We start from the raw sequence: 14,751 nt of genomic DNA, 5'->3' as shown, positions 1-14,751 counted from the left end.
CCAGTATAACATTTCTGCTTTTAATCCATTTAGAGAGACTATATTCGAGGATTATGGCAAAAATGTCTAAGTGGTGTAACCATAAAAACTAGTTTGGCATGATCTTACATTATAACTTTTTATATTAAATAAAGGTAATGGAATACAATTGTTATCAAAATCAAATTATACTTTGTGGTTATCATGTCAAGTCAAGTAAACCATATAACTGCTTAATGCCATATAAGCAGCAGCACTCACATCTGCAGTCTCCACTCAGGACGTACACAGTGAGGAATGGAGGACACTACTTGTTTAGCCAATGTGACATGAATAGCCTCTTAGCTGCTAATGTGAAGTGTGGCAATATTGAGGTAAAAAATGATCAAGATCATGTCCATGTATCATATGATAAGTCCATATATAGACATGATGATGTTGATAATTATTGTATGATAAGACGATAATTATTGTGACAGGCCTACAGGTGCAAGGACATTGTAAAGTCCATTCTCAGAGTGTGTGCATTGGAGGTTTCAAGTTTCCACATCACACTCACACATCACTCCCATAAGCTGCATACTTGGCCGCAACTGGCTCCAAACTAGTTGTGATGTCCCACACGTTGAAGGAAGTAGTGCATAGTAAGTACGAGTTAAAAACATGGCAGCGTTGTTACTTCAGGCTTCACCTCTGTGATTGTCTTACTTGGTGTGATAAATAGTACACATTCAAGTTCTACATTCAAATCACATTTTCTTCACAGATCTGAAAATGCACTGAATAAATACACGGTCTCCACGGCAACACAAGATACCTTTTATTTGATCAGCACATTTTATAAACAAGGAGACAACTGAATACACAACAAGAAATGATACACCAAAAATCTGAAAAAACTGGAACAAAAGCTTCACATTCCTGAATAAAACAAGAGGAATACAACTGAGACTCTTATTCCATCTTTTCAGCATCTGGAGTTAATCACTTCAATCCACTCTGATAATGAAACACTACTATAATGTAGATTACAGAAGTCTTACTGCATCTTAGAAGAACATCCAGGTTTCAAATATCACAGCTTCACACTCCTATTTCATGCCTGGTGCCCCCTGCTGGCCTGAAAAGACACAGCAGAAAGAGTTATTTAAAATGTGCCTCAACTGTGTGACAGTTCTTCTATGCAGTTGAGTACATCATATGTGTGTGTACATATATATATACATACGCACATATATATATATGATCATCAAATGTACAAGAGAAAATGTATTGTTTTACAGTCTGCTTTTGAACAGTGTTAATGTTGGAACACAGTTAACCCTTTAATGCCAAGTGAATTCTATTTGATACAAGAGAGCTCTACATCAATGTTAAAACCTTATGTATATGATCAGATACACTTAGTGCACAGATAAACCACCAGGGGATCTTTTATATGAGGCATCCAAGATAAATGTTGTCAATTAGTGAGCAAGTAAGGATATATTTGCCAGTTTAGAAAAAGTTAAGGTGAGAAAAACATTCAAATAGTTACTGGATTGATGCTATGTTGAATTACTAAATAGTTTGAAGCTTATTTTATGGTAAATTCCTGTTGAAAATGTGTGTATCAATAGTAGGTATAGAATGTCATTTTATGTTGTATTTAATATGGTTTTATTTGTTTAAAAAACATGCTATGAAAAACAGATTGCAACAATTCTGGATGTATCAAATATGATACAAAACTCATAATGCAAAGTGTTATTTAATTACTTTTTAATGATTTGTCAGAAGGTTTCAGAGAATTATAATTTTCTGGCAGTTATTGGATGGTTCAGGCTTTACTGGGTTAATGCACTTTGGCAAGCTGCTGTCAGAACTAAGACTTGTAGAAAAACCAACAAATGATGTGACATCCAAGTCCTTTAATATCACAAGAGGGTGTCCACAGGGTTCGCCTCTGTCAACACTTTTATTTATATTAGCTATAGAACCATTAGCAATAGCAATCAGAACTAACAGGGAATTACAATTGGCAACACAGATCACAAAATAGCTCTCTTCAGGGATGACGTCATTTTATTTTAAAAACAATTAGACACCTCTATACCTGCATTGTTAGATGTGTTGGGCTTGTTTGGTAATATTTCTGGATATAAATTGAACATTTCAAAATCTTCACTTATGTTGGCTTAACGAAAATGAGGGACATGATTCTGACCAACATATATCTTTTAAAATCTCAACTGGGTTTACTTATTTGGGTATTAAACTAGTACCTCAGTTAGAAAATATAGCATCAATAAATTACAAACCTGTAGTGGACTCAACACTCAAATCTCTAGAAAGATGTATTTCATTGCCTATCTCTCTGATAGGAAGAATAAATATTTTTAAAATGAATATACTACCTACATTTTTATATTTATTCCAAAATATCCCTTTGGCGCCACCTGAAGGAATGTTTAAGAAAATAACACCACTCATCAGAAAATGTATATGGAATAAGAAATGTCCTAGAGTTCACTGATCTCTGTTGTACCTTCTGTTTGATGTGGGTTGTTGAAGTGTCCTAACCTCTGTTGGTACTACCCTGCAGCACAGCTGAGTACCCTGAAGTTCTACTTTTCTGTTGATATGACATCATGGACGGACATAAAAATCACAATGTGCTCAGATACCATTACATTAAATGTAATGGTATCTGATATAAATTTTATATCTGAACTCAGCTGAACTAAAAAATCAGAGAATGAATACAGCCCATCCTACTGTATTAAATATGGTCAATATATGGTATGAGGTAAAGAAACACATGAAAATAGTAAATTCCCTATCACAATTTAGCCCAATTTGGGGTAACGTCTCACTTAAACCAAGCAAGTTGGATGCGGAATTCAAATTGTGGGCAAAAAAAGGCAGAAAATCTGACCTATACAAGGAGGAAGTTCTAATGTCATTTGAGGAAATTTCTCAGATACATAGCATCCCAACGAAACATTTCTTTAAATATTTGCAGTTGCAGAGTTTTATCTCTTCTATGCAAGATAAATCATTGGTAATGCCTGCAAGGAAATGATCAACAAGAAAAGTAATAAAAGTTGGATTTCACTAATATACAACTGCCTTGCATCTGGTTCCAACGAGACATCAACATTTAAACTTGATACATGGAGGGCAGAATTAAAATTGGACATGTCTAATGATGACTGGATCAGAACCTGTAAAGGCACAGACACAAACAGCCAACACTAATTTAAAATTACTCCAAATACAACTGGCTAATGCAGACCTACATAACCCCTGCCAAGCTGCATAGGTACAACAATGATATACCAGATACATGTTTTAAATGTAATGAGTCTAAAGAACATTCATACACTGTATTTGGGAATGTGACCAGATTAGGAAACTCTGGGGGGAGGTGAGACATAAAATTACGATCATTTTATCTGTACATATTGCATTAAATCTCATTGTGATTTTGTTACACTTGTATCCAAAAGACCTTAATATGAGAGCTACGGAACGCACATTTACTAACTTTGCTCTACTACAGGCAAAGCGTCTGATTGCTGATTTGTTTTTTTTATAATAGTGTCATACATTGTATATACCATGTTCTGCACTGTGATGAAAAGAAATATAAACATTGTTAAAAAAAAGACTGTTGAAAACCACTTCAAAACCATTTGTAATTTAACCATTAGAGTAACCAAGAGGCACAAGCTAGATAAAAAAAGGTCTTTAACGGTCATTGTCCTTGCAGGTCAAAATTGCCCCTAGGACAACAGGCATTAACTCAAAAATGTGGTATAATTTCATTTAAATTAGGCATATTGACCATCATTTCTAAAATTAAGTGTAAACCTGTGGTAATTAGTGGGAATGAAGTTGTCTTGAAAGGTCTAACACAGAATTGGGAGTTAATTTATACCTTATGCTTTATAAAAAGTCAATTTTGACCCAGGAGGACAACAGTGTTTAGAGATTGAGTGTTTCTCCACTAGTGTTCATCTTGGTGTCTGTTAACGTCTCACCTGTGCAGTTCACCTGGACATATGAGGAGGAAAACCATTCCACTGTAGTTCCACAGTCCAGCAGCGCAGACTCAGATCCATCACAGTCAGAGTAAAAAAGTGCCATTTTCTCCTTTGTGGGAAGAGTGACAGTGTTGGTTGAGATGGCATCACCACAGCCCAGCTGTCTACACACCACAGAGGCGTGCTTCAGGTCCCACACTGTAGACTCTGCACTCAACAGTATTGTCCCAAGCTCTAAATTCACCATAACCATTCCAGAGCAGCTGCTGTCCTCATCTCCACCGTCGTCCAACATGAGATTTGTATAGTCTAAGTAAGATAACACAAGTAGAAAACACATCTAACAACCGTATACAACACAGTTATAACAATGATTTGTAAAGAAATGTATAAATTCTATTCTCCTACCTGTGACTTTGATAGGGAGGCTCAGGCTCTCAGAGGAGAAGTTATGATTTAAAAGAAAGTTGTGATAAACACAGCTGTAGTTCCCTTCAGTCACAGTAAATGTGAAGACGGCAGAGTGATTGACAGCTGGCTGGGTCAGGCTGTGGGTTTGGTTGACATTGTTGATTTTAAGGCTGAAGTGACCTCCGGGGTATTGTGCCTCCACAGAGCAATTGATGATGATGATGTGGCCCATGATCATCCTCTGCACTGCATCCTCAGTAAAAGACGGCCCAGAGATGATAGCTATACTCGGCTGATGCAGAATGTCTGTAAGCAAAGAAGAAAACAGGAGAGTGCAGGTACAGTTACAACACTGAAAGCAGGAATAAACTAGCTTCTCTCTGCTGAAAATCTTCCAGCATCAATATAGTATTAATCTGATAAAACATAGATCATCGGACAGAATCCAACAAATCAGTCTTTCATTTTATTTCATTTTGTAATAAAAGCTGCTTCTGATACTTAAGACAGGTTTGCAATTTTTGAAGGCTCAGATGTCAGATTTAAAAGTAGATGTGAAGCTTATATGAGTCTTCAGCAGTCAGAGTTAGTCATATCAAGTGATATCTGACACATTTACAGTATGTTCAGCATCAAATTCCCTCTTAGTGTTTCCCTGTTGAGCTGTGGTAGAAGAATATGTTTATATAATGTTTCTGGAAATATAGTAACAAAAAAAGGGACTTTGGCACTAGAAAGACTGTAACGTTGAAACATATCTAGACTTGATTTGACTCATTTGGATGGCTGAAGCTTCATATTAGCTTCAGATCAACTTTTAAATACTTTTTGTAATGGATTTTACATTGAAAGTGCATTATGGAGGGTCTTCCAATGCCCAGTTTGAACAGGAAGAATGATTACAGTAAGAAGAATCCGCTGTTTTTTGAGACAAAAGGTAATTAGTGCGTTGGTGAATTAGGTTCGTGTTAATGTTACATTGTGAGCAGGCACCAGTGCACTGTCACAATGAAAGCAATGATAAATACTTCCATCGAGTATCAGTTTGATGCAGGTTTTTGGAGGCAGAACTGAACACATCCATTGTCTGTAGGTCAAAGCAGTCTCAGCTGTTCTCACCTGTACAGACCACTTCAACTGTCGAAGAAGAAGGCCAATTCTTCACCACCCCACAGTCCATCAGAGCACGCTCAGAGCCGTCACAATTCGACTGGAAGCGCCACTTAGTCAGAAGTTCGGGTGAGTTGTCGACTTTGCTGGTTGAAAAAGCCGTGCCGCATCCGAGCTGCCTGCACACCACAGCTGCTTCCTTCAGACTCCAGGAGTGCTGGTAACTCACTGATCTCCACTTTTTCTGATGCTCTACCTCCAGCCTGCCAGCACAGCGGCTGTGTCCATCCACCAACCTCACATCATGGCGCTCTGCAATTACAATAACAAACATCAGAGACAAGCCAAGCATAATTTAGAGCAAACTGTATGTAGTGGTACTTGTTGTTGTCTGTTATGTAATGCACACAAAAGTATTTAAGCCTTCATGTGCTTCAACCCTCCTTTTGTCCTCCCGGGTCAAAACTGACCCAAGGACAACAGGCGTTAACAAACAAATAGGTATAATTTCATTTAAATGAGGTATATTGGCCGTCATTTCCAAAAAATATGTGTAAAACCTTCTCACAGTTTAATAAGTGGGAATGAAGTTGTCTGAAAAAGGTCTAACATTGGGTGATAATTGATATGCTTTGTAAACAGTCAATCCAGACCGAGTCAATTTTGACCCAGGAGGACAAAAGTTGTCCAGTCAACGAGAAAACAACAGAGTGGTTAAGACACCATTTGCCCACAAAGGTCAATAAACTGCCACAAAAAAAGCTTTTCTGCCTAATCACCCAGTCCAAAGTCCATCTGTCCACCAATTTAACACAGTTCATGTACAAACCAAAAAAAAAGAAGATTACAAACAAAACCTTTCCCCCCCAGAATGAACCTACCTGTTTCTACAGCTGACAGAATGTACCTGAATCTAACTGCACACAGAGATCTCACCTCTGTAGTTGCAGTTTTTTTTCTTCACAGAAGGTTCCACTCATGTCTTTTTTTATGAGACAATACATTTGTCATTTAGGTTTCTACTCAATATTAACAGACCCATAGTTTGCACTGAGCGTCACAGTTTCTGTGCTGTAAGCTGTTTTCAGAGGGAAAATCACAGATCTATGTAATTTGACTTTGTTTAGAAACTGATCTCTGCCCCCTGACTCTTTCCTTCAATGGCAGATGCTAGTCAAAATAAAGCCTAGATATTTATATGGTTTAGGATAAGACAGCAACAGGCAGCACATATTGGGTCAGGGTAAGGGTTAAAGTTGGGGTTAATGCTAAGAAATTTAAAAAAATTAAGCTAGAAAATTACTGCTTGTGATTAACTCAGGTTTACCTTTCATAGTGAGATAGAGTGTCTGCGGTTTGGAGAAAACCTCTGGCTTGAATTCATAGTTGTAATCGCATTCGTAGAACCCTTGGTGTGCATCCTCTGGAGCAGGGAAGAGGAATATGGCATCTTCAACAGCTGTCTGGATCCACTCAGCAGCTTTGTCACCGTCAACCTCATATCTGAGGCGGATGGAGAATGGTTTGTAAAGTGAATGAGGGGAACAAGATATGGCAAAGCGATGACCCTTAAAAACATCAGGTTTGTAGTTAGTATCATAGTTCCCTGTATTCATTGTGATTATGTTGATAGAAGGCTCCTTTGGACGTTCTGCAAAGATAACAAAAGAGAAATGGGACGAGTCAGATTATTTTTTTAATGTTACCCAATATGTATTTAAAAAAATCACTGCATGTGATCTGTCAGAGAAGTAGATAGGCCAAGTATCGAATCTACTGTTTTCAGAGTGATGCAGGGGCATTTGACTGTCAAATAATATATCCAAAGTATCAAACTCTGGATACATTTGTATTGTTGTGTACCTGTGCATATAACCTCAGTTGTAAACGGTCCACAGTCCTCATGTGAGGCATTGAGTGTGTCTGTGGGACAGTCTAAAAGATGCTTCTCGTTGCCTCCACATTTGAAGACCAGACTTGTGTCCTGTGCAGTGTTTATAAGAGACTTTCCATGATACTCATCTCCAAACCCACAGCCAAGTTCAGCACAGGTAACTTGTGCATTCTCTTTGGTGAAGGGTCCCAAACACACTGGTGCCCATGATGGACCAGACTTGACTTCCAACCTGCCTGAGCATCTGTCAGGCCTTCCCACAAGTCTCACATTTTCTGGAGAGAGGGATAGAGAGAGAGAGAGAGAGAGAGAGAGAGAGAGAGAGAGAGAGAGAGAGAGAGAGAGAGAGAGAGAGAGAGAGAGAGAGAAGAGAGAGAGAGAGAGAGAGAAGAGAGAGAGAGAGAGAGAGAGAGAGAGAGAGAGAGAGAGAGAGAGAGAGGGTGTGGGAGGAGAGGGGGTTGTTTAAAGAAGAATACTTTATATTAACAGCTTGTGACTCTGAGTGGTTGATAAAGCTGAAGGCAAACTCTACAATATTGATGTATGTACGTACTGGCATTTTATAATTACCTGCACATGTCACAGTCTTTATTGTGGTCGAACTTCCTGCAACCCAGGACTTACAAAATGAGGAATCAGTACGACTGTCCCTACATCTGTATGACAGCTCCCACACATCCTGCCTTTTTTGGAGATAACGATACGATGTCGAGATTACAGATCCACAGCCTAGTTTCTCACAAACCTCCTTGGAGTATTGTGGTTTCCATGAATCCCAACCATGCACCAGGGGCCTCCATTCACCTTCATGCTTTCCTTCCAGTGTGCCTTCACAGCTGTTCTCTCCTCCGACCAGTCTCACGTCATAAGAACCTGGACAGAGACGAGAGAGTCAGTGCACATCTGTAAATAGGAGGTTTCATGCACTCTGTGTATTGTTTGCATTAAAGAAAAACTTTACAGAACCTGGAACAAGGCTCTTTGGTCTTGGTGTGAGGTGGCTCTCCCCACACATGACCCCTACTGTTTTTACCTGACACCATTCAAGAGTCATTTCAACATTTTGGTGCTCACTTACAGAACCTTTCATGGCTGGGCTATATTTTCACTAAAATTCACCTTTTTTCTAAATAATACTCATAGTTGATTGGCATTGATTGGTCAAATACCTTGCTACTGTGAAAATATAAGGAATAATTGCTGAAGTGGAACTTGAGTTTACAACACGGAAAGATTGCAATGAAATACAAGACATTGCTGACCATAGGAGAACATGTGAATATATTCTGCTGAAAACAAGACAAATATGAAGTTCCTATTTTATAAGGTAAAACTTGGTCAACTAAGATTTTTTTTAATATTTAGAATATTTTTCACAAATAAGATATTAAGGGATCATTGTGTAGAAAGTTACTGATGACATTATGATTTTATAAAAAGTATTATTATTATTATTCAGTCACAGTTCTGGTCCCCTGATGAATGTAAATCCACTATTCTCTCTACTTTTTGCTCTGTTCTTGGTTTCCTCCAGCTCCTGAGAAAAATATCCGCCTCTTAAACTATCTCCATATGTTCACCAGCTAGTCACAACAATGTCTGTTGCCTGTACAGCTGACTCCAGTCTTCCAGCACTGTTTAAGTCTGTGGGGTCATGTCAAGCAAATTCAGTATTTATTATTTAGTCTACTGTTGTAGATAGCATGGTTCCACAATTTACATTAGCTCTGAAAAAACAAGATGTGTACAGTACCCTCGCATGTAAAGGAACGAGCTTTTTTGCAGGTGTGGGTTGAGCTGGCGCAGTCCTGGAGACGAGACTCGTTGCCATTACACTTAAGCTTTTGCGATGAGGCCAGGGTTTCTTCAGCTGTAGATGAATCCCTAGAGACCATTGGAGGCCCGCAGCCAAACTCTCTGCAGACCACCTTTCGAGCCTCGGAGTCAAAACCCTCCTCACACACTGGGGCCCAACCGTTATCAGACTTTATGTTCACTCTGCCGGAGCAAATATCATTTCCATTCCCAAACCTCACAGACTCTGCAAACAACCACACAGACAGAAAGAGAGACAGAGAGCGATTTAATTAAAGGGAAACCTTAACCCTTACATACTGCTCATATTCTACACCCTCACAGTATGTCCTAGGTCAATTTTGACCTAGTCTAAGAATCCCCTCATAAAAAATATCTATACCAAAGTGTGAACCACAGATCTACTTTAAATGCATCAATAGTCGATCTGACTGATCGATAAATGTGTGATTAAAACTTGATTAATGTTTCATAGAGCAAAGAGAGTGTACTGTAAAAAAAAAAAAAAAAAGTCTGTAAATATAAATACAATGGAGCATTGTTTACTTTACAGTTAAATACTAAATACTAAACCAAACATAATTTTAATTTTAATTAAAATTATTAATTTTTAAAGAAAGAATATGTAATACTGTAGTTTAAACACAGAAAACCCCTAATACAAAAAGCCATGTAATACAGTTTAAATGCCAAAGTGATTGTGTTAAAATAACATTATTTGTAGATTATTAGGGGAATTTACAGAAAAAAATCAGTTAAACGACTTAAATTGTGGTCTTATAATGAGGCTTTTCCAGTTAAATAATGTTGTTTGGTATATTTCAGTGAAATGGGCTTCTATGTGTAATAAGTGACAACTGAAATCAGGTGGCATGGTAGTTAGCACTGTCACCTCATGTTCTCCTTGTGTCTGCATGGGTTCTTTCCGGGTTCTCTGGCTTCCTCCCACAGACCAAAAACATGCAGCTTAGGTGCATTGGAGATTCTAAATTGTCCATAGGTGTGAATGGCTGTTTGTCTCTATATGTTAGCCCTATGATGGACTGGTGACCTGTCCAGGGTGTACCCCACTTCTCGCCCAGCAACAGCTGGGATTGGCTCCAGCCCCCCTGCGACCCTCTAGAGAGGATAAGCAGTTTGGGTTTTTGATGTAAATGTATTAAATAGCGTAATGGTCATTCTAATTCAGCAGAAATCCAATGTTGAATTAACTGGATTAAAATGCAATTTGATACATTTTTAACTGTTGATTACACATGTTGTTATGTAAAGATGATTACAGTGTTGCCATATTTTTTACAGAATTATTCTGGCAACCACAGCTGACAGTTTTTTCCGTAAAAACGACGGGATTTTTTTTTACAGTGTATTCATGAATGGCGAAACAATGGTAATGACATTTATTGATAAACAAGAAAAAAGGAATTCTGATTGGATTTCAATCAATTGAAATAATGACTGATACTACACTGGTGTTGCTATTTTATTTATTCTTTGTTTTTTTAGTGTTCATTTCTAGAAATGCTTAACAGTGTTAAATATACTTCATACCTGTTACTTGTTTAATTAACTAGCCCTCTGAGTACCTTTGCATAGTCATACCAGTGCAAGATCAGTGAACAATCAACATAGAGAAGGTCTATTTTCATTCGAGTTCAAAAATTCATTATATCAGCCACTATATCAGTTATTGACGAATTTTTCTACTCTAAAAACAGTATCTGTTTTAAAAAATCCCATATTGGTCGGGCTCTCAACATAACATAATAGTTTCATTTTTGTGCATTTTAGGCCACTTTAGGATAAGTCATTAAATTTCAGGATAAAAGAACAACATTTGGGGTGTTTTTACAGCTGTTAAATGTCAAAATTGGTCAAATTTGATCCAAACAGTATGTAAGGGTTAAAATAAGTTTAGTTCATGCACCCTTTTTGCTCAAAAGATGTTTACAGAAGTGAAGAGCGGTTGCTCAACTTTTCTGCTGCTAAAACTGTACTATGAAGGATTTGGGTAAATATTTGATGTGGAAACTTGATTGAGAAAATAGTAAAACTGTTGTGATTTGACATGAAAATACAACGTTTTCCCTATGTTACCTGAGCAGACCACCTCCGTGCTGGAGGTCGTCAGGTTTTTCCCCTGCACTCTTCTGCGTGATGACAAGTCTTTGCACTCCTTCAGGGTGTGCTCAGTGCCATCGCACAGAACATTGACCTCCCAGGCCGGTCGATGGACAGTGTTGTTGCTGTGGTGTTTTATAGAGATTACAGTGCCACAATCCATCTGCCTGCATGCTACTTGTGCATAATCGACTTTCACTGTGGCTTCACCCCATGTTATCTTCACATTCAGTGTTCTCCACTTCCCCTGGTGCTTCATTTCCAGCCTGCCGGAGCAGCGGCTGCCTCCTTCAACCAGCCGTGCATCAACAGGGTCTGAACAGGGAGAGAACACAATGAAGCAGTCAAAGTGCAACAGCTGCATTTTATTTCACATTTGTATCATATACTGTCTGTTGATCTGCTTCATACTTTCATGAATCACAGTGTCCATTACTTTGCTTTGTCTGCATCAAGTCATCAAACAGAACCACAATATTTGCATCTTCTTAAGAAAATAAGAGAGCTGCCAGCTGTTTTCAGAATTCACACTTATAATAAACATAAAAGATAAAACATATATTTTAGATGTCTTTGGCATCATTTTTATACACATCTACCCAAAATACTGCTTAGGATATTTTGTGCCTCTTTGTGAGTTGTAACACGTCTACCAACTGTGATCCGATTTCGGGTGAGTCAGTAAAAAACAGGCTTTTCACTGAGGTTGAAGACGTTAAATCTACAAGCAAATACAACAGAGCTTTTTATCACTTTGATATACGTATATATGTATTTTGATATCTTTATTCTGTTATTCCTATGAGGTGTGTGTGTTTGTGTGTTTGGTGTGGGTATGAATAGTATGTTGGCTTATTTAATTACTCTGTATTGTATTGTTTCCTGTACCTGCCCAGGGACTGCAGATGGAAATTAGCTGGTAGCTAAATCTGGTGCAGAGCATCTTTTCTCTATTTTAAGATTATTGTTTTTTTGTACATGGTCCCTGATATAAATACATTTAAGAAAAATTAAAGGTACAAACTGTCTTGCCCTTAACTTCAGCAAACTGAGTCAGTCTCATTAATGACGAGAGCTAGATGTGAATGTGAACCAAAAAACATTGCTAACATATCTGATGTTCTCTGAAGTGAGATATGTTGCCATAGAGATGTCATCCCACTAAACTTTACTTTTTCAGTGGAAAAGGAATTCTTAAAATAATCTAAATCCTTGATAAGAGATTATTTGCGTGGAGCATGGAGAGAGACATCGCTCTTACTGTTGCTCTGGTGCATTTGAGGAGTAAAAGGCGCTGCGTTGCCTGTCTATGGATGCATCACAGATCGGGAGTGATCATGATGTCACTTACATGCCCAACATAAACAGCCTGTTTCATCACTTGTGTGTGCGGTGGGTTTGAATTTGAAGCAGAAAAATATCCAAATATTGACCCACATGTAGCTCTAACGTCTCAGTTCAAAAACATAAATATATACTCACACTAACTCCAAATCAACACTCCAAATCACATGGATGCAGAGCACTACATTAGTACTGCATACTGTATGTAAGTTTATCCATTCCATTTTCACACTTAACCCTATAATGCCAAGTCAATCATATTTGATACGTGAGTTTTAGAGAGCTCTACATCATCAGTGTGATCATTTTTTTCTTGAGAAACCTTATGTATAAGATTAGATACATGTAGTGCACAGATAACCTAATGCAGTGTTGAATTACTACATATTTTGTAGTTTATTTTATTATATTAATTCCTGTTGAAAATGTGTGTATCAAATGTCAAAAAAGTCATTTATCTGTACGTCTGTCAATTGTCATTTTATTGCATTTCATGCATTATGTATCATCATGATACATCAAATGTTTAGTAGGTGGTGATGAGCTTTATGTAGGACCTATAAGGGCTTCAAACAACATTGTATTCATATGTTTTTGTTTGTTTAAAAAACATGCTATGAAAAATAGCATATATCAAATATGATAAATATAAGACATATAAATAATAAAAAGACATATGCAAAGTGCTATTTATACATATACAATACAATAAACACTCCAGTTTCAAAATATTAGAATTTCTGGCAATTATTTGATGGTTCAGACTTTACAGGGTTAGTAGTCTTGTTATTACCAGTATAAGCACACAGTTACTCACCATTAGACTGACTTGCTCCTGAGGTCTCTGTTGTTAGCAGAACAAAACAACTAAATCCTATAAATGACCATTTGAAAACCACTGACCACTGACTTGACAGCATTTTGAATTCTGCTCTTTTGATTGTGATTGAGTTCAGGTAGCTCACTGAGTCAACACAGCAGGGCTGTACTCTGCACTGTATTAACAACGTTGTAGTTTACAAAGACATTCCTGCAGCTTATAGCCAGCTGCCTCACCTACATGACCAACAACCTTTCCTCTTGTTTACCTTTTCTCTTTTATTTTCTTTAGCATGTAAAGGAGCCTGCAACCCTAAAGTTTAACAGAGGCTTTCATTGTATCATATTTAACCCGGTGTGTAGTTCATGAAGGTGAGTCATTTGTAGAAATTAAAGCTTAAGTTATTTATTGTCCACTGTATAATAAAAAGAGACTGAAATGCAAAATGTAGATATTTTCAGTGTAATCACCCATCACACTGTATTGCATTCCTTTTATTTGATCTTTTATAGCAAGTTTTCCACTGTGTAACAAAAACAGATGACACAAATAACAGTTTCTCATGTTTACCTGCAGCAGCGATGTCTCTAAGATGTAGACTTTTTGGTTTTACATAAATGAGATATGATGTTAGCTTTACCCTCAGACTGAAGTCCACATTTCATTTGATATAAGCAAAGTAAACAAAAACAGAAACGAATCTATTTGACTGTCTTATCTAGAGGCTCATTTTACCCTGAACATACAAACAGTCAGGGGAGCAGTAAGGAGGTGAAAAGTTAGGGTGATTCTAAGGGCCCTTGAATGACATGGGTCCTAAAAAATAATAGAACATTAGTTTATTTTTTTAAAATCATCATTAATAAACATTAATAGAATATTTTATTTACAATGTACCAATGTACTAACGCTTTATTTTTCTTGTTTCTGGCAATAATTAACCATCGAAAGCCTCTGTATTGCCAAAACACCCCCATCTAGTGTCGAGTGAGGAGAAGTGCAGTTGCAGTATAACGTCCCAACCAGGCGGGGAGGTCTGGTCCTCTGAAATGATGCGAACGCGGAAGTAATTTAAAACTGCATTCTATCAAAAGGCCACCAGGGGGCGACCGTTTTGGTGTCAAAAGGACTTCCGTCTCTATACAAGTCAATGGAGAATTCACCAACTTCTCACTTGATTTATAACCTCAGTAAACGTTTTCAAAATGTGTTTATGGTCTCAATCGCTA

At 37.6% G+C, this 14,751-nt stretch overlaps 1 protein-coding gene across 1 annotated transcript; it reads right to left on the bottom strand.

The window, feature by feature from the left end:
• Positions 1-784: 784 nt before the first annotated feature.
• LOC134001411 (scavenger receptor cysteine-rich type 1 protein M160-like) lies at positions 785-13,691 on the bottom strand. The gene is made up of 10 exons (XM_062441026.1): positions 13,520-13,691; positions 11,335-11,673; positions 9,176-9,463; positions 7,993-8,295; positions 7,392-7,697; positions 6,856-7,179; positions 5,538-5,840; positions 4,416-4,724; positions 4,005-4,316; positions 785-1,099 (listed from the first exon to the last, which is right to left on the bottom strand). The coding sequence occupies exons 1-10, from the start codon at positions 13,620-13,622 to the stop codon at positions 1,071-1,073; spliced, it is 2,616 nt and encodes an 871-aa protein (XP_062297010.1). The 5' UTR covers positions 13,623-13,691; the 3' UTR covers positions 785-1,070.
• Positions 13,692-14,751: the final 1,060 nt, after the last annotated feature.

Source organism: Scomber scombrus, chromosome 2 (genome assembly GCF_963691925.1).
Source record: "Scomber scombrus chromosome 2, fScoSco1.1, whole genome shotgun sequence".
Classification (NCBI taxonomy): domain Eukaryota; kingdom Metazoa; phylum Chordata; class Actinopteri; order Scombriformes; family Scombridae; genus Scomber; species Scomber scombrus.
This window is presented reverse-complemented; position numbering and strand designations above follow the sequence as displayed.